This window comes from Branchiostoma lanceolatum, chromosome 12, assembly GCF_035083965.1.
Source record: "Branchiostoma lanceolatum isolate klBraLanc5 chromosome 12, klBraLanc5.hap2, whole genome shotgun sequence".
Classification (NCBI taxonomy): domain Eukaryota; kingdom Metazoa; phylum Chordata; class Leptocardii; order Amphioxiformes; family Branchiostomatidae; genus Branchiostoma; species Branchiostoma lanceolatum.
In genome coordinates this window covers 7,209,944-7,230,010 of record NC_089733.1, presented here as the reverse complement: position 1 = coordinate 7,230,010, position 20,067 = coordinate 7,209,944, and the positions used below count along the sequence as shown (strand labels likewise).

The window sequence follows — 20,067 nt, the reverse complement described above, 5'->3', positions numbered from 1 at the left end:
TACATAGTATACATATATTATTGCTCTATACCTTCAGAAATTCAGTACTCGAATTTTACAAAGGAACACTGATTGATTAAAAGCCAAAATAAACAACGGAGAAAAATAAACCGGGTCGTCCTACTCTATTTGTCGACGATTTATTTTTCAACGGATTGTATGGCACTACCATGAGAAATGGTACAGTGTCCCCTGTCGATCTGTTTGTAAACTGCAGTTAAAATAATGATGTTGTCTTCATACGTTGATGTACTATTTTCATGTATCGCCCATACTAGGTATAGCCCCTGTCACACTTGTGCGTATAAGCAATTCCGTGTGCGTTCCGTATTAAATTTTGACAATACGCAGTTGTGGCCTCAAAATATCAAATTTCTTGAGTTATGCGCGGCGCACATATAGCGTATGAGTAAGGAATTCGGCGTATTAGACACGTGTGATTTGCATATGAAGTGCGCAATACAGTTATCCGCTGCGTATCAGGTGCGTATGCTGAGCGTTTTATGGACGCACACAACGTCTGCCGACCGCATGCCCGACGCACTTCCGACTAATGCCAATGATATTAGCATGGGAAGACGCCTCCATAACTGACGACAAGTTGGACCTTTTGTATATATGTAACAGGGACACCAATTTTACTTTTGGAACACGCCATGACATTCAGAGCCATTATTTATCCTGTGAATTTGGATGCGTTGATATCAGTAGTTACGAAAACTGTTATTATAAGACGCCTCCACAAGTAACTTTTATGTGTATGTAAAATGGGCACATTTGTGTGGGGCATTTCAATGATTATTTAAGTCAAAAGTTATGTACACTTTGCTGGCTGTGTTTGTTTCCTCTCTGCCCTTAACTAAATTGAGTACCCGACCCGACCAATGGAATACCAAATCTGGAATGTTCCCCGGATGTTCGTCGAGTACGCTATATGCACGCTATCCGCACGTTATCTGTGCGTTTGTCATACGCTACTGGTACGTACAATGCGCTGCCCGATCGCAGGACGAACGACACTAAATCGTGACGTATATTCTTATTCGCTATACATTCGATCATCGTGCGTGGTATCTGCGCTGCAAGTACGCGATGTGGTCGCTGCGCAGAGATCGTGCGGCAATAGAAGCGCATTATCGCGTTTGGATCCGGAGCGCAAACACAAAGCGCGCTCGTACCTTACTCGACCGATGTCGGACGTGTGGACTGCGTTCTTATAACGTCTGAGCTGCGGAACAGCGTTCGCATGAAAGTTTTCGGTAGTTTCAAATATATCAGACGTACTGGGCCGTGCTTTGCGTGTGCCTGCGTACCTAAAACTTTCACAAAACGATTTAAAAACGCATTAGTCCCTCGTATGATCTTTCGAGAAAGGGTGACCTTATAACCTCAACACTAAAGGAGGTCGCAAGATGGTGTGATGTGTGTGGTATTTATTAACTCTCAAAGATCCAGTTTCATCCAGTTACAGTGCGGGTGGGTATGTCAATTGTTTTATGTAAGGCCATACCAACTTAATTTATGGATGACATCCTCTGGAGTCCCCAAAACTAATGCGAGAGGGCGAAAAAAAATCTAGCAAAAAAAAAAGAAAGATGATAAACCGGAGGACTACATAGCTGGTATTGCAAATTAAACCAGAGAACACAGTGTAACAAACAAACAAGTCTTTATTTGTTAGAATTAGCTCATATCAAAGTGCTTTTAACATGGATGATGCCTGGTTTAAAGACCCATATGTAACATTTGGCCGTTCAAAGAAAAAAACAAAATATGTTCGGCTGTGTACACAACATCACGCCTTCAGTCAGAGCAAAACATCAAACTCTGTAGGCAACCCAGCCAGAGATAATATCACTCAGTTTAATACAGACATGTACAATGATAGTATTGTCATATCATGAACAAAATTTCGGAGCCTCTTCGGAGGTGATTTTTTTTGTGGAAAATCAATGCGCGCGCGGATGTCATCCATAAGTGTTGGTGTGGCCTAATCCACGCGTAAATAGGCTCACATGAGAGCACAGTGTGCAATCCAAAGGTCGTCTTTGGACATCTTATCTATTCATTCATTTGGACACCAACTGTCCTCCCAAACTGCGAAGCAAAGCTTTTATCTTATCTACGTAAATAGCTTTACCTAAGATAGGGAGTAAAAATATCTATACTGACCTTTGTGCTTCTTCATTTCTGCTGACAGACTTGTTTGAATCTTTAATGGCTTTCCACTATCTAATTTTGTTTGTTCGATAACACTCACCGCACCACTCATTTCGACAATTTATTTGGGGGAGTTTCACCTTCAAGACTTTTAAAGTGCATTGTCACCGATATTTTAGAAAATCAGATAAGTCAGAATATCAAGAAACATTTTCTGTTTTAACGATGTAGTTAACACGGGATCGCAGCTCTGAGTTTTAATGAGGTTGGCATCTTGTTGTTATCGTGTATCTAACAGGTCATGTCAATATTTTCGGATGGCGTGACGGACGAATTCTTATCTCGGAAGAGGAATTTGTACTATCTCATAGAGCTTCTCATAGTCTATTCACCAATCATCACCATCACCATAAATATGGCAATATGGCAATCACGCGTAATCTTTATTCACCATAAATACTCTATGTAATATACTACATAATACTACATATTTAATTATCATCAATAGACAGTACAGTTTTGAAATCTCTCCTTCGGTTAAAGAAACTTGGCAAGAAAACCCCGCCCCCTACCGCATCCCCATACCAACTCACGTGAGCTGAAGTATTACAAATTTGTATGGTGTTCAAATATAGATCAACTGATTATAGAATCATGAAAACAAGTGCTAAACAATGGTTAGAACCAGCTATTATGCATTAGGGGTGCTGAGCTATTTCTGAAACATTTTCAAAGAAAAAACATAAGCAGACAACATTTACTACCATGAAGCATGTAATGTGTGCCATAGCAAACTGCTACCTAATATGCATAATGAAAAACTGATTTTGTACAAGTTGATATTACGGGGGCAAAATTGATACAACTCACCTGGATCTTAGTCTCAAATGGTTTGATCTAAACACCTCAAGGACGGCAGCATCCAGACCCACTTCGCACTCCAGATTCGGACGACGAATCTCAACACGACATCCGCTTCTCGGGGACCTCATACCGGTAAGGCTTGCGGTTCATAGTAGCTGTTAAGTTAACAATGGGGACAAGTGTAACAAGTGACTATTCTTAAAAAAAAACTGCTACGGAATACAATCTAAGCTTTTCGGGTTTGGTTGACAAAGGTACAACGAACACTGCAGAAAGAGGGGAAACAGGTATTCTTCGGCCATTTACCACCACCTACAACACAACCAGGGACACTCATTCAATCTAGAAACCACAGATATCCTAGACCGCGAACGCCGTTGGTTTGAACGGGGAGTTAGAGAAGCAATATATGAGAGAATGTACAATCCCGCCTTCAACAGAAAAGGGGGTCTCCGCGTTGAACTTTCAGGCACTTGGGGCAACGCACTCCCCCCGCTCCCCCCCCCCCCCAAGACAAACATTTAGCTCCTAAAACAACAGGAGCTAATTGATTCATTAGCATGCAACCTTGTCTTAACTTACTATCTTATTGAAACATCTGGAATTGTCTTCCCTTCATCAACATATCTATTCAGAGTTTTGGTATAAAACCTAGTTCTACCAGATCCTTCTTTAGTCACTGACGAGAGATAGCGGATGCAATCTGAAACGTCTGACTGTTTCAAAATCTTATCCAGTTGCTTGAGTAATTATTTTTGGCATATATTTCGGTCACTCCAGATGGTGGGTGGGTCTATATGTATGTCAATAGCGTTACTTGAGAAACCTTTGATGGATCTTCATGATTTTCTGTAGGTGTGTAGTGATTGTGCAAAGCAAGGTCAAGTTCAAAAATGGTTTACCTGGCGTTTTCCAACAGTACTGCAGGGGACTTTGAACTGTGTTTGTATGTAGGCAAAAAAAAAAAAAAGTGACGGAAACGTTAATGAATCTTCATGATTTTTGGTAGGTAAGTAGCGGTTGTGGGAACGGAGGTCAAGTTCAAAATGGTTTCCCTGGCATTTTTCGTCGGTACTGCAGCGGGCTTTTTGTGTATGTGTCTCTGTATGTCGCCAAGATAACTCAAAAAGCTGTCGATGATTCTGCATGATATTTACTGGAAGGGTAGGGTTTACAGAAAGGAATGTCAAGTTCGATAATGGGCCTTCTAGCGGGTATCTAAGGTACTGCAGCCGATCTTCGAAATTTGAGGGCATATTTTTTGGAGGTGCTATGGTCATGATTTTTGTGTGGTAAATAGTTCATGCCACATGAAGTAAGTTGTGTACGTTTGGGCCCCCTAGCGACTTGTTTGGAACTGCAGTGGGTGTTTTTGTTTTGACCTTCGGATATGAATAACTTGAGAACGGGTCGACAGATCGTCGTGATGTTTGGTATTTAGATAGCTCAGATGGTGCTTTACATAAACAACGACTAATTATGCAAATCAGGAGCTAATTGGCATGATTAGTAAGGAAAGTTTGCTGCATTTCATATTGGGACTCTCAAGCATGTGACGGTTTTCCCGGAAACAGGTCTTATAAACAGATGGCCTGGGAAAAGTAGGTTATACAAACAAATGGAGCACAGCACTCCAAGCACAGGCGTGGGTCTGGCTGTTTTTTCACATGTTCAGTTTAGGAATTTTTAAGCACGTTGACGACATAACGAAAAGGGGACAAAATAAAAAAAACGACAAAAACACTTAAAAACACGTCAAAAACACTGCTCTGCTTGGGGAGTACACTGCTCCAAAACTGCACCACTGCCAGGTACGGTAAAGTCACATTTATTGTGTCTTTCAAAATGTGTATGATATGGAATAAATATTCATTCTATCATATGTATTGACTGTACCATTTCATCATCACTTTCAACTTACGACACTGAAATTTCAAACCTTTGCATTAATTGATGGCCCACATGATATCAGCATACTCATATGTTATCATGACCAGTTTTAACATATATCAGCACACTAGACACTTACATTGTATACTATAGCTAGTCCTGTACCACCTAATGATTTTAACCCTATCTAGACTGCCCCCTCTCATAATTTCCAAACAGCATGGTGTGTGATCAAATTGTCAGGGGGCGATATTAAAGCATGTAAATATTAATCACTACCCATAATAAGCTTTGATTATTTGGCGAAGATAATGTGTTCGTGGAACTCTAGTTTTCGTTATGTTTCTTTCTCCTCAAATCTTCAAATCGATTCATCTCGGTCGTCTTTGGGCCACACTCCAGCAATCCGCGCAGGCGCAGAAGGCCCACTTTTAGCCTATAGGTTAGGAGATAGGTTTGGTACCCTTGGTAAAAGTAGGTATAACATGGCTTTACTTTTGGATCTGTTGGTATTTTGGAGCTGGATGTTACAGGTTAGTGTTTTTACCTTCATATGGTGTTGAAAAATCAGACTTTCATCCATGTTTGTGGTGTCTGTGAGCTGTAGAAGTTTGGTGGTTTGGTGTGATTATCAGGTTATGAAGAGGGGTCAGAGGTCAATTCTTGGAAACATGGCTGAATACGTACGGTTTCTGCCGACTAAAAAGTTGAAATTATTCTCTAAATTGAAACTTTAGAGGTCAGACACCCCTGCCAATGTAAGTTTTTCATGGACTAAAACTCAGGTAGGTGACTTTTGACAGCCTCTTTCTTACATGATTACCATGTATTAGATAGCAGATCTGGATTACTGTCTTGTGGCATGCACTCGCCCTGCATAGGTGTAGACCCGTACATGGCCCCTCTGAGGGGCGGTTTAGTGGTCTCGCTATCTGGACAAATTTACTATGGTTAACCTTTTGTTCTGAAAAGGGTTCATCGGTTCATATGCTAACGTTCTGAGTCATTTAGAGTTGGGTTTAGGTTACGTTGCGCCAGAAAGGGGGGGGGGGGAGACGCGTCTCGGGCCAATGCCAATTCCACGCCAGTAAGTACAGGGAGGCATTATAGTGGCCGTTGCCATGGATACAAAGGTTAAACGGTGACAAAAACCGGTGCATTCCAAGCGAACCAATACCAATAGTTGATATATCATGAAAAATAATCATATCGGCGAAAAGCGGTTTCTGGCTGCTTTCCGATGTATTTATCGGTATCGTCTGTTGTCTCTTTATTTTGGGTAGAAACTATCGAAAAATGTAAATTTTTGACACAAAAAGTATCATTTTTTAACGCTTTTTTGATCGAACCTGCTTGAAAGAAAAACGAGTTTTCCTGGGGTCACGGCATACATGCTAAGAAAGCTTGGTAAATGATGGCTCTGAAAAATGAAAAAATAAAAAAAAGTCATGTGATAACTTTTTCGCGATCTCCGATGACGCAAATTCGGTGAAAATGCATTAAAAACGCTGCTATTTGGGTCATCAGGTGAGAAAACCGCATCACCGTTGCCGTGGACTAATACAACAAGATTGGCAACATAAAAAGATGTTGCCATGGCGACGGTGGTCTCTGTTAACGTTTTCGTTTTAAACCCACATGCAAATAAGGACCTCGCATAAATCATATCAGTCGATCACCTTCTCTACCAAAATAACACAAGTTGTCCAATGGATGAAAATCTTGTTTTCACAACAAAAGATATCGTACCATTTCCTCATAAATTATGTAAATGAGGCCCTCTATGCAAGATTTGTGTCTAATAGTGGCCACATTTACTTAACTTCCAAATGGTGCAAAAATGAAATCTCCATCATTTACCACTAAGGATTTATAATATTTTGTCATCAATTATGCAAATTAAGTATCAATTTGCATTATTGATATCTATCGATATTTATCTCTTTCTCAGTTACATATGTCATGTGTTTGAGAGTCCTATAATAGAATTCAGCTGATTTATTAACTGTCCTCATTAATTATGCAAATCAGATATTGATTTGCATAATTGGCATATGATTATGTTAATCATCACTTAAGCTATCTACACACCAAAAATTATGATGATCCGTCATCCCCTTCTTGCGTTATTCTCTTTCAAAGTTTGAGTCAAAATCAGCTCCTGCAGTTCCAAAAATAGCCGCTAGGGGGTCCAAATCTACAGGACATATTTTCCTAACAAAGAGCTACCCACCACTTAAAAATCATGACTATAGCATGTTCAGAAGACGACATTTGAAAAGTGAAAGTTCCCCTGCAGTACCATAGAAAGTCGCTAGGGGGCCCAAAATCCAATCATTACAAGGTCTCCCACAGACCTACCCACCTACAAAATATGAAGACTATACATCCAGGCATTCTTGAGTTATCGTCCCATGGACTTTCACATTCCTGTACAATTCCTAGAATTCTTGCAATCTGCACACAATATAGTAAAAATTTGGCTCGCCCCTGAGGCGTCGCCAAAAAAGGCTTCGATGGCGGACCAACTGCACCGCGCCCAAAAATACTACAACTCACGGGCTTTCAGAAGATTCAAGATATTTATGCACAGCTAAAACCATCACCAAGCAATCTCGGGCAGAAATCAGGGTGACGATCACGCACTTCCGGCAGATTGCCGGGTCATGATCTAACGGTCACAATTGAACTCCGACCCGGAACCTCAACGTTTCAATTACATACGTACAGCATTTAGGGCGCACTATTTTTTTACCGATACGTCACAGGGGGTTCGCGACGAAATACCGTGTGCTGCTACCATAACCTTTACATTTCATTTGCCAAGCAGGCATCTCAACAGCACCATGTACGCCGTGGTGCTAACGTTTGCTGTGGCGGTGTGGAGCGCAGGACTGGCCGCGGGATCGGCTGGACCTCCCCCGTTCATCGACTACGCCGCCACGGCTCGCTACGTGGTCCACAACAACGACTGGGGCAGTCTGGCCTCCATATCCACGCATCCGCCTTTTAAGGGGAAACCGTTCACTAACGTTTTCTCAGTAAGGTAATGAAAGAAGAACTTCTGTGTTTCGTTAATATAGCTTCATAAGGTTAAAATAACGTTATAACGCTATTCAAAATTTTATCCAGTTGCATGTCATTTGTCGTATCTTTAATATTACCTGGATGTCAACGTAACGTTATACTGGGTTCTCAGTTAGCGACACAAGGAAATCAGTTACTAAATTATCTGAAGGGACTATCGCAAAGATTCTTAAATGTTTCGATAATATTTAGGGTACCTTCCATTCTAATATTATTGCCAACACTGTTACGTATCCGCGAGGGCCCGTTCCATTTGGAAAGTAGCCAAAAGTTTAAAATGTCGACCAACAAAAAACCTTTGTCTGTGTAGCTCAGAGAACGCGTTGTAGGCTTTTGAAATAGAACTCCGTTATTTTATTTTCCGGACGATATGATTCGAAGACTATAGATTCTTTGCAACATTTTTATCGGTAATTTTCGCGAGCAGAATCGAATTTTATCGTCTATAAGAAAGCTATAACATGAATTATAGCGTGTCTATAGAAATACTGGGAAGTCTACACAACCCATTTAGATTCTAAGGCTCGGAATCACTCTAGTGACGAGTGTAAGGAACGGCCGATTGCGTACGTTATATCTGAGGTCCCCCATGTATAACGACCTTGCCCTTCTTGTTATACTAGCACTAGTTCTGCGGTAGTATCTCACATGTGATTGTCATAAAAACCATGTTGTGACTGAATATAAATCTAGAAAGCGAATTTTGTTTCAAAACATAACAATAATGTTGAAAAGGGTCCAAAGCATCTGAACGACTTAGTGTCAACAGCCCCTGACATTTCGAAAAGCTTTCGAAAAAAAAGCTTGAAAAGTTAAAAAGCTTTTGAGCTGTTTAAAGGGGCGTGAAACATCACATGTGTTGCCTCATGACAAGGTAACATCGACCTTAGCCGAACAGCAAACGTGACCCCAACGTGACCCCTGCCAGCTGACAAACATGGCAAACTATTTTTGTCCTCTGGGCTGTACCATTTAGAAAGTTCACGGGGGTGTTTTCCCATTTTCCTTAATCCTGAAACCTCCTTGCACTGACCGACCGGGCCAATATTAGCCCCTGGCAGCGAAAGATTTGCTACACAGGCTAGAGGTCTGTACAGAGTCTTATGTTTACTAACACAGTAACGCCGTTTACCCTCGTTTGTTTCAGTGACGGTCCCGTGGGTAACGGTACCGGCGTGCTGTACTTCTTCTTCAGTCCGCTAGATGTCACTGTTCAAGACCTGGCGGTCAACCCCAACGCCAGCCTGTCAATGTCAGGTAATACACAATGTACATATACATGAAAAGGAGAGTAACGTTATATTTCAACCGACGCTGCTCTTGGTGTTTGTTTGTTTGTGTGTGTGTGTGTGTGTGTGTGTGTGTGTGTGTGTGTGTGTGTTTGTTTGTTTATATGTCGACAATCATAATATGTTTTTATCGTTTCCAAGCTCTACCCCCCACCTTCGTATCACAAGCATTACTGTCTGTAAACTGACAATAAGTCTTTAAATTTAAACAAATGAATATATGAACATCACTTAGTAATAAGCTTGTGTTGGATGGAATGCCTACTAGTATGTTATATCATGAGCCGACCCACCCTGAGCCTCACTTTGGTGCATGACCCCCAGCTGACCCCGGGAAATTCAAAATGGCCGCCGTAACAGGAAAGAGGTCTATTAAGGACATTTTTGTTGTGTGGAACGTTTCAGAGGTTGAGAGCGGATACTGCACTAGCATGAAGTGGGACGCGGAGGATCCGCGATGTGCTAAAATTGTTCTGTCGGGAAAAATCGTGACCGTTCCCCAAGACGAGACCGACTTTGCAAAGACTGCATTGTTCTCAAGGTGAGGAGTGTGTGATAATAATAATAATGATGATAATTAATACTAGCCCAACGGCTATGATATTAGTGTTAGATGTTCTAGGGGGAGGGAAAGGCACTTTGCACGACTTTCCTCACTCCACCCAGGTGTAAAAAAAATGGGTACCTGACTTCGGTTGGGAGGTAAAAGGCAGTGGAAGGGATGGGCTTCTCCTTCCAATACTGTGCCCTAGACACAATGGAAAACAACCTATTGCCCCTACGGCCTCAAAAAGTATTCTCCAAAGCATGACATATACAGTGTTTCTTCTATCATTTTGAGCTACCAACATCAAACCCTCCAATATTAGTTAAACATAAGTATTGTGGCCACTTTCGTGAGTTTCGTGTATAGTTATCATTCAGAGATTTTGTGTTATACCAAATATGCCGTGGAAGACCAAGGAGGTTAAACCTCCTTGGGAAGACAAGATACACTTTATTTCAAACTGTTCATTTCATGATAATACTATGCACGAAATGAGTTGTCCATTCAGACCACTAAAATCTATCTGAATTCCTCTAAGCTTACAGACAAAGAAAAGACTATTCCTCTTTTAACTACCAAAACCCCACAAATTAGAAAAAGTGGGACATTACGTCTTCCACTGCTTACAAAAGAGAAGTCAAACCCTTCACTAGTTATAGACAATTACGTTTGTATAATCTAGTTTAGCCGCTTTTATACCTATTTTGTTCTTTTATGTATGATATTTGCAATTAGCCTTCGGCAGGAATTTGCAATAAACTTATTATAATATACATCATCATTTTCTTCTTATCGTAAAGATATATTGTTGTGTTTTATTGTTACAGGCATCCTATCATGGCCGAATGGGCAAAGATTCAAACTCACAAGTTTTATTTCGCCAAGATGGAGATAGAGAATGTCTTCGTCTTAGATTTCTTCGGCGGAGGAAAGATCGTCTCACCCGAAGACTACTATAATGCAAACATATAATTTCATTCAACGCCAACATGTATTCATGAATATGACCGTACACTTGCCCCCTCTATCAGTTTTCACATAAACTGCAGCTGATTACTTCGCACATTTTTAAAAGCCATTCCACAGAGTTGCGTTGTGCATTAGAAGGCTACAAAATGCTCAAAGTGCCAACTTAAAATCCTCGAAAATCCTTCTTTTCCTCGAAAACTTGGCCAAACCGGAAGACTTTTTGGGTGAGAAGGAACATGTTGGGCGTAAGCTTTTCCATTTTGATTGGTCAGCAGTTGAGTTGGCGTAAGTCGACACCCATTTTTATTTGCATGGTTATAACGTATACATTGAGACCTGCTGAACAAAAAAGTATTACTTTGGGTACATAATTTTACGAAGTTTTTTTTTTTTAGTGTTTCATTGCTTCTTTTTAGACTTATACTCCAATGGAAGCGTCCAACTGGCTTCAACACCGATATAAGCTTCCTGAATATGACCGTGCATTTACCCCCTCTATCAGTTTTCATGTAAACTACAGTTATCTTCTTCGCACATTTTTGAAAGCCATCCCAAAAGACCCACTCTGACCAGCTGTATTCAGCTTCGCTGTCAACATCGATGACTGCTAGTCGAATGAAAAGAAAATATTATTAGTGTAACCGACAACTATTCTGTTTGTGTATATCTTGCTTCAACGTGCAATAAGAAAAATCGCTTTTCGGACATGTTTAGGTATGTTTCATTTGCTGTTGTCAAAGCCGTTAATTTGCAGCAACTTATGATTAGCGTGGACGTCTTGCTTTCATATACACATGTACCAATAAGTGTCTTATGAGTATAAATATCTTGCAGATGCCAACATGCAAAATAGAATATTGGCAGGTTCTACTCTACTAATTCAGTCTTTTTTGGTCTGTTTTTGTAGTAAGATATTCGACTAAATGTGTCTGTGCTCAAACAATTTGGTTTGTATCAGCGAAGGCAATAAGATTTCTTGACATACTTCTTTAAACAATAACAGCGAAAACGCATTCATCCCTTCTTGAGTTGTCCTGCTTAAAAGTCTGCAACAAAAACACCCCTGCAGCTCCAAACTTATGTCGCTTCTTTCCGAGCTCAAGAGCTATCTATTCTCCAAAAACCGTGACGATAGCTAATCAAGAATATCGGTTACGAAAAAAGGGAATTTCTGCTGCAGTATCAAAGAACGTCACAAGGGGGCTAACATCTGATCATTTCTACGACAGGCCAAGACCTAAAAAAATCATAGCAATTCATCCATAGCTTCTTGGGTTATGATGTTCAAGCACAAATAAACGCCGTTATAAATGAAACAAAAAAACAACAACATCCGCAAATAATTTCATCAGCTTGGTAGAACATAGGATATAAGAGATTCTTTTTACACAACCGGTAATTCTCACCTGCTGACGTTTTGGTGTCTCTCAGACAACACAAGTGATGAACCGGGACGAGGGGGGATACAAACTTAGCCACGTTTGGGATTGTGTTCTCGCCGCAAAAGAGCCACCTACTTCGACTACTTATAGCGGTGAGAAGCAGTACTCCAGTCAGAAGCTCGGAAGAAGGTGTCTGAGAGATACCGAAACGTTAGCAGGTGAGAATTACCGGTTGTGTAAAAAGAATATCTAATATCCGAAACCAAAAACAGCATGGCCGGGCGACCGTTATGACGAACCGTACACAGCGGCAAGTGGGTATCACTCAACGGCAGACCTTGGCCTCTGGGGGCGTCCGTTCTTGTGTTCGGCTTCGGTTTCCCCAAGTTTACATCATTACGGAGACATCAAAGTCAGGGAAGTTTACTGGTGCTTAATGGGCGGTGGTTAACGACAGCCGTGTACGGCGGCGGGCACACGCTTTACCATACCGGGTGCGACTAAAGACCGAAATGTACCGAATGACCCTGCACCGGTGAAGGGACGATTTAGTCAAAGAACAAAAAATACCGGTTAACGTTGACAGTCGTCTCGATTTTCTTCTTGTTTGAGAGAAGATGAAAGAGTGAGGGAAAGATAGAGATGGGATGGTAGGAAGGAAGGGAAGACAAAAATAAATATGATACATAATATTAAAGCCGAATATGGAAATATCTTTATCAAACAGACAATGATAGTGTCTGGCTAGTGGATCTCTCTAAACATCCACATTCCTGAAAAAGAGAGTTACCACGATAACGTAATGAGGAACAGTAACAACAGATATATCTAATCTCACTAAGTGGCATATCAGGCGTCTTAGGATACACTTACTCCCTGTAGCCTAGATCAGGTCCCAAACATCGTCAGTTGACTATTAAGAGGTATTCAGGGACATCAAAGTCCAACTGTCATCCCAGCTATGTACTTCCCGTATCCGTACTGAGACACGGGGATAAACAACCTCGGGGTGGATCCGGCAGAGGACGGGGCCGGCTGATGGACATGGGTCAGACCTAATCTCCAAGCAGATCTACACGGGGCGCGAAATCGTATATGCTAGCCAGAGAAGCTCCAGTCAGCCGAATGAGCTTATCTGGCTGACTGGAGCTTCTCTGGCTAGCATATACGATTTTCGCGCCCCGTGTAGATCTGCTTGGAGATTAGGTCAGACCCTTACTATGGCCCTTTCCACTAGGGAGGCGACATTACAGACTTGCGTAGCAAAACCTTTGTCGGATACGTTGGCATGTGTGGTGGCTACCATCTTGAATTGCGACGTCACAGGGTCGCCATACCATTTTATTGGGAGGTGTGTTTTTTGGGGTCGCTAGCGTTCTCTCTATTTTTAACAAATCGGCACACAACTATCACACATTCAACTCAAATGAAAAGAAAAATTCATTATCAATTCATATTCATAAAATGACTCCGTAATCACTAAACTAACATAGCAAACCTGAAGTATATGTAGCACAAATACTTAACTCTAGTTTACAGATCGATCAATGAATTTCATGAAATAGAAAAATTAAAAAAGCAGCAATCTGTTTACGCTTTGTATGTTTAGTTGTATTTTCAGTCACACTTTTATATTTTGCATGATATTCCAATTATGAAGTCAAGGGTTACACAAATCCAAATTAAGTCGCAGTTAGGACGCAGCGCGATCGCCGTCTAGTGGAATGGAGCGGCGACACGTTGGCGACATCGCTGCGACCGGGCGATTTGACACCACACTCAACGAATTTCATCGATAAAAAAACGAATCTGTTCACGCTTTGTGTGATTTGTTGTCTTTTTAGTCATACTTGCATGTTTGCATGGTATTCCCATTGTAAAGTCAAGGGTAACTCAAATTCAATCTAGGACGCGGGTCCAGTGAGAAGGGGGGCAGTGTCACCGCCAATCCACTAGAGGAGGGACCTCGCTGCGACCGCCCTGAGACCGAGCGATTTGGTAGAGCGCTCATCGAACTTCATAGACAAAGGACGAATTTTTAAGCTTTGTGTGTTTTGTTGTCTTGTCAGTCATACTTTTATATTTTGCATCATATTCCAATTATGAAATCAAAGGTTACACAAATCTAATCTAGGTCGCAGCGAGGTCACAGCGTGATCGCCGTCTAGTGGAATGGGGGCTAAGCCACTTGGAGGAAGGATATCTTCTTTCTTGGACATGTATAACAGTTATATATGTGTAAACGTTGTGGCAACAGCAAACGAAATATTTCCTTTATGTAGATATCTACATCTTTTTTTGTCAAATATTCTTGACCTGATCAAAAGCAAAAAAAAAAATATTTTGTCAAAACCACTTGACGCATATGTATCATAAGTTTTAGCCATTGGACTAGCCACCTGATGAGTAGTGATTGCACAACTGTGTGGCCCAAGGGCTATAGAAACAGAGATGGGCGCCGCCCTATACACCGTAAGGTGTAAGAAGGATATATCATAAAACAAGATATCATACCAATGACCTCATACAACCACGTAAGTCATCTGTCACTACATACTTGACCCCAAACCGAACGTGCTCGATGTTTGCTATTAACCTTTGACCTTTGTACGTCATCAACGCAAGTGATGACGTCAGAGTTAGCTGATTTCAGCATTGCATAATGTTATGGCAAACCATTCCAACAAACACAAGAAAAAACAAACATATATAGATTTAAAAAAGATGGTCTAGGAATGATAACTGATAAGTAGAAAAATGATTAGAGTAAATGTAAATAGAAACAGAAAATGGGAAATGAGAGTGTTGCCCAGAAAATGGCGAGATACATTTATGAATATCCATAAATCAGGTTTATTTGCTTTTTCGGGACTGAAGTTCAATTTTTTGAATAGACGAATTATTGCTTTTACGGAAGAATTAAAATCTGTTGCTGTTCGTGATGGTGTGTCACGATCCTGGCATATATGGCCAAATGCCCGTCCTGAAATGAACTTCTATATGAAGCTATCCGAGATTGAAGACAGCTAGCTCATCAGTAATTGTGTCTAGGTTTTGCGTGAGATGAACAGAAAGTGGATATGTTTCACGGTTCCTATCAAAATTCCCCAGTTTTACGAGTTTTCACATCTCAGTGCCAAGTTCAAGAAAGGGTCGCAGACAGGAGTAGAATATCTTAATTGCCAAAGTGATACCCCGTCGTCTTTATTGGGGACAACATTCGATCCGTTTGCTGATAAAACTGTAGGAGAAACAGACGGCACGCAAAGACTGTACCGCCCATCGTACATTACTACATACGTGACATAGTAACACATATAAATAAGCTAGTACAAAGTTATTCCTACTTTGCGACAAGCATATAGGTTATTTACAATCATGTACTGGGCTTGTCTACACTTCTGAAGCGAAAATTCTTGCTAAGTATTGAGATTGGGAACTAAAGACACATTGTAGGGGTCTTAATTATTATCTTAATAGCCAAAAACGTACATATAGAAAGAACTACCAAGTATACCGTCACTGCCATACGAGTAGGTAAAAAAAAATTGTAGTAACACTAACAGTCTTTCACACTGTCACAGCATAAGTTTTGTTGTCTTCTTTTTCAGCTTGTATTCTTGTTAGTCTCTCGACTTCCGTAGACTGAATGTATATAGAACATGTATGCAGTATACAATAGACCTTTGCATTACTGTAAATGCATTTAAGTTCGCGTGGTTTTAATTTCGCGCTAAGGAGAAAATGGAGTGTTTGTGGTGTTTTAAGTTCGCGGCAGCGCTATAGCCACATACCGCCACAGTATCGGACAAAATGTTCGCGGTGGTTCTAAGTTTGTGGTGAAACGGTCGCCGCGAAAACCGCGAATATAAAACCACCGCGAACATTTCTGCATTTACCGTATTTGATATGCTAGGACCCTTATCAGTACGGTAGTTGTGCCGATATCTCTCGCTAAGCCCCAGTGTTGAAGACCAGCTGTCTCACTCGCTCATCTTGCCTTGTTAGCGGGGCGCTGTGCACGTCTCTATCGGGCCGTAACATCCGCGGAATCCGCCGAGTCCGAGACAATCGTTCGCTAACGAGTCACGATGAGAGGTCGGTCTCAGGCTCGATCGTGGGAACCCGGTGCAGTTGATGGTTAGTTAGCGCCGTGAACACGTCTCCGACACGGTGTAGGCCTCCCAGAGGGACCGCTGTCTTATCTTTCCGACCATACTTGAGGTTAGACCGGACGTTTATGCCATATTTCTACCTATGACAACTTTGTTACTAAAATACTTAATCAAACCATGTCATTTTCTAGACGCTACAGACGAGATCTTAATGGAAACCCAACCAATATCAGGGTCATAAAAATAGAATTTGGAAGTACATTTATTCAGTCATCTATTTCTATACATGATTAGTTCAAACAACACTATCACAATGTACAGCAACCTTCAGGATGGAAAACCACGACGTTGTTGTGATGTGCGAACTCACTGAAAATCGTGGTCGGAGTTTTTGTAGGCTCACGAAACTAAGGGGATCATCGTACGGCACGATTTTGCAAACTCCTAAAAATATGAAGTTATTACGCAAATGTGCTAAACAATGTTAGTAATAGTGAAGATACAATAAAGATTTCAGGATTTTTTTTATTTCCATTTTTGGGCCTTAATATTGCTTTGGTTGCCTGATCTTAAGAGTTTAAAAAGTGATTTTTCTCTTGCCTCAAGATTTCACTTGAAGGAATTACGTGGTTAATGCTATCATCAGATATCAGTGGCTAAATGGCTTTTGGGTGTCAGGTTGAAAATTGTTCGTTAATCTCTTAACTGAGAAGGCATATCTTGTTTGCTTCTATAGAAGGGTTAGTAACTTTTCCATGCGTTTTCTCAACTTCCTTTTGCTAGTATCGCTTATGACAAATTAAGATTTCCTTGTTTATTTGTTTCATAAACATACCGTGTACTGTGATTCTTGGAATTTTGGCGGTGGTTTAATGTTCGCGGTTTTCGCGATGGCCTCTTTACCGCGAACTTAAAACCAGTTTTGCCATTACTATATACATGTACAAAGTAACTATTGCGCTATCAAAACACATTTTCTCCCTAACCGCTCGTTCTCATTTAAATGTACACATTTTGTAACTTCCGTTACCGTTTAAAGTAAGACGTTCCTGACAGGATATGCCATAAATAAGGTGCCAAACTGTCGTTTTTATGACGACTTAAAACTTTTCTGGCTTTTAAAAACGACAGTTTGGCACCTTATATGTGGCATATCTTAATGTCAGAAACGTCGACCTTACTTCAAACGGTAACGGAAGTTACAAAATGTGTACATTTGAATGAGAACGAGCGTAACGCGAAATTAAATCACCGCGGCTTTAAAACATTTACAGTATTCCTTGACAGCGATGGCGTTCTCTTTATATTTGTTTTGATTCCTTAAGTAGGAAAAACAAGCAATTAGACGACGATGATTGACAGCTGTCAACAGGGCGTGTCCCTGCCCCAGACGGGGGGATTTGACAGGATTAGCGATGCAGACGCGTAATCGGAGGGCTGATAGCCAAGACGATCAAGACTCTGCTAACGACATACCAACAGATTCTTAAGTGCTTAAAGGCCGGTAGAGGGGTTAATTGTAGGTTAAACTGAATGATATTCAAGCGTTGAACTAGAGTTAAGTATTTGTGCTACATGTACTTCAGGTTTGCTATGTTAGTTTAGCGATTACGGGGTCTTTTTATAAATATTAATTGGCGCTTTTATTTCTATTTGAGTTGAATGTGTGATAGTTGTGTGCCGATTTGTTAAAAATAGAGAGAACGCTAGCGACCCCAAAAAACACACCTCCCAATGAAATGGTATGGCTACCCTGCGACGTCACAAAATCAAAATGGCGGCCACCACACATGCCAACGGATCCAACAAATGTTTTGCTACGCAAACTGGTGTAGCAAACTTGTAATTGTGTTCATTCTATAAAGCTGGCATCTGTTAACACGGTGTAGCCACTGTAGGAACGCATCGAAAAAGTAATAAATATATTCACATATCTATAATTTCCACTAACGAAAGAACAGTATGGAGCGGTTTTCTTAGCCATACGTGCTATAGCAAAGTGCAGATTTTATTCAACAAGTCCTGGACATAAAAGCATTCATAAATCGAATAACAGTGCAACTTGAAACCAGGAAATTCCTTAGCATAAAAAAACAACAACTTCGTTCTAGTCTGAACTTCCAAGACTCAAAATCGTCACCAATCTGATGTGTAGATGATAGACAATATGGCTGACATCATGTTTACGTTTCTTTTAAAGAGGGAAGTTATATTTTCAAAGTTTAAGTTTTGTTTCAGGTACTTCAAGTTTTGAATAAGGGATACCCAAATATCTCACGATTTGCTATTGAATCGTTCTCTTATATGGTAAGGATTTGCAACATCAAGCAAAATTAATGTGCTCCTGAATCGATCCAGGTTTGCACAGGAATTGCCGAAGTTGTAGTAGTCTTTAGCCCTTTCTAAAGTTTCTTTTGAGGAGGGTAGTTTAGTGGTGAACTACAAGTCAGGTGGCGCTTTTGAGAAATGTGACCGTCCCATTGCCAGGAGCGCCCCTTTCCCCCCCTTTAAATGGTGCTGCAATATCATAGTTCATTCATTCATATCATATTACTCACTAAGTTGAAAGTTTTATACTTTTGATATTTCATTGCATACTTCTGTTTCCCTTTTCGTTCAGGAACTATTCAAAATATTTTTTTCACATCTAATGTATGTAAATCCGGGGAAAGGCACCCTGGTTGGAGCTGCATTAGTCTTTCGGAAGGGACGTAAAAGGGGGGTTCCGTGATCGAGGAGGTGCATCTAGTATATTAAAAAGCGCTACAACAGCCTCATTACTCAGATGGGTACCTACTGGGTGTACTTCTGATTAACATTTTAACATGTGTTTTGCATATACCACATTGTATGATTTCTGGCGCCTCTAAATTGTTTATGATCTGAAAATGAACTTCATTTTCAACACAATAATACTTGACTATTCTAAGAAACTACAGGAATATATTGACAGAATGACGGAGTGACAGAGTGCATGTAAAACATCTCTATCTGTTATAAGACTTATAAAAACGCTACAGTTTCTCTTTTGTAAAGCGCTACAAATGCATTGCCCTAAGATATGGAGTCATTCGCCATTTCCCCAAAAATACGAACCACCTGTCCTAGCACCTTGCTGGACCTCTCTTTGAACTCTGCAGTGTTCAAGGTGCTATTTCCTGGACCGATGCCTAGTCCTCAAAACGGCGGGAATCTTTGCCACCATTTCTTCCACATGGTCCACATTAGGACCGTGACCGATCAACGGAACGCAAGGGGGGACAACGAGTCTTCGGGGCCGGTCAAGCACCCACCCCGGCTACTTATCACCGAGACAGGGTGTCGGGGAAATCGCGTGCCCCCCTCCCACCCTTACACACACACCCGCCGCGAGGTTTATAGCCAGTAAACCTCAGAAAACAGCTCAGGAGCTCGGAATGCTGGCACTGTTCACTTCAGTTCCGTTGAAAGCTGTTAATAAAGTCGTGAGGAGGTTTTCATGGTCGAGGCTGACACGAAAAGCTGTAGTTCATTTGTGTGAACAGCCCGAACTATGTTCGTCAAAGTGGGGGAGTGTTTCCCCCCAGTACGTTTTAATCAAGAACCCAAGGCTACCAAACACAAGGCAAGGATCAAGATGTCAGAACTCGGAGGACTTTCCCACGGTCGCACAGACCTAGGGTAAATGGGAACCAGATTTGTCGGGGGGTAAAATTCACGGGGTCGAAGTCGAGCACTAGCCCTACGACACCCCCACCCTTGCCCAGACACACACCGCCCGCGAC

The 20,067-nt window shown here is 41.1% G+C and overlaps 1 protein-coding gene across 1 annotated transcript; it reads left to right on the top strand.

The window, feature by feature from the left end:
• Positions 1-3,091: 3,091 nt before the first annotated feature.
• On the top strand, positions 3,092-11,508 carry LOC136446434 (protein CREG1-like). The gene is made up of 5 exons (XM_066444808.1): positions 3,092-3,156; positions 7,745-7,960; positions 9,149-9,258; positions 9,696-9,831; positions 10,665-11,508. The coding sequence occupies exons 2-5, from the start codon at positions 7,761-7,763 to the stop codon at positions 10,807-10,809; spliced, it is 591 nt and encodes a 196-aa protein (XP_066300905.1). The 5' UTR covers positions 3,092-3,156; positions 7,745-7,760; the 3' UTR covers positions 10,810-11,508.
• Positions 11,509-20,067: the final 8,559 nt, after the last annotated feature.

Excerpts from the sequence above, each read along its gene's own strand:
- LOC136446434 (XM_066444808.1), top strand. The coding sequence starts at position 7,761 with ATGTACGCCGTGGTGCTAACGTTTGCTGTGGCGGTGTGGAGCGCAGGA. Across the intron at positions 9,259-9,695 it reads CGCCAGCCTGTCAATGTCAG|AGGTTGAGAGCGGATACTGC; the intron begins GTAATACACAAT and ends GGAACGTTTCAG. Across the intron at positions 9,832-10,664 it reads AAGACTGCATTGTTCTCAAG|GCATCCTATCATGGCCGAAT; the intron begins GTGAGGAGTGTG and ends TTATTGTTACAG.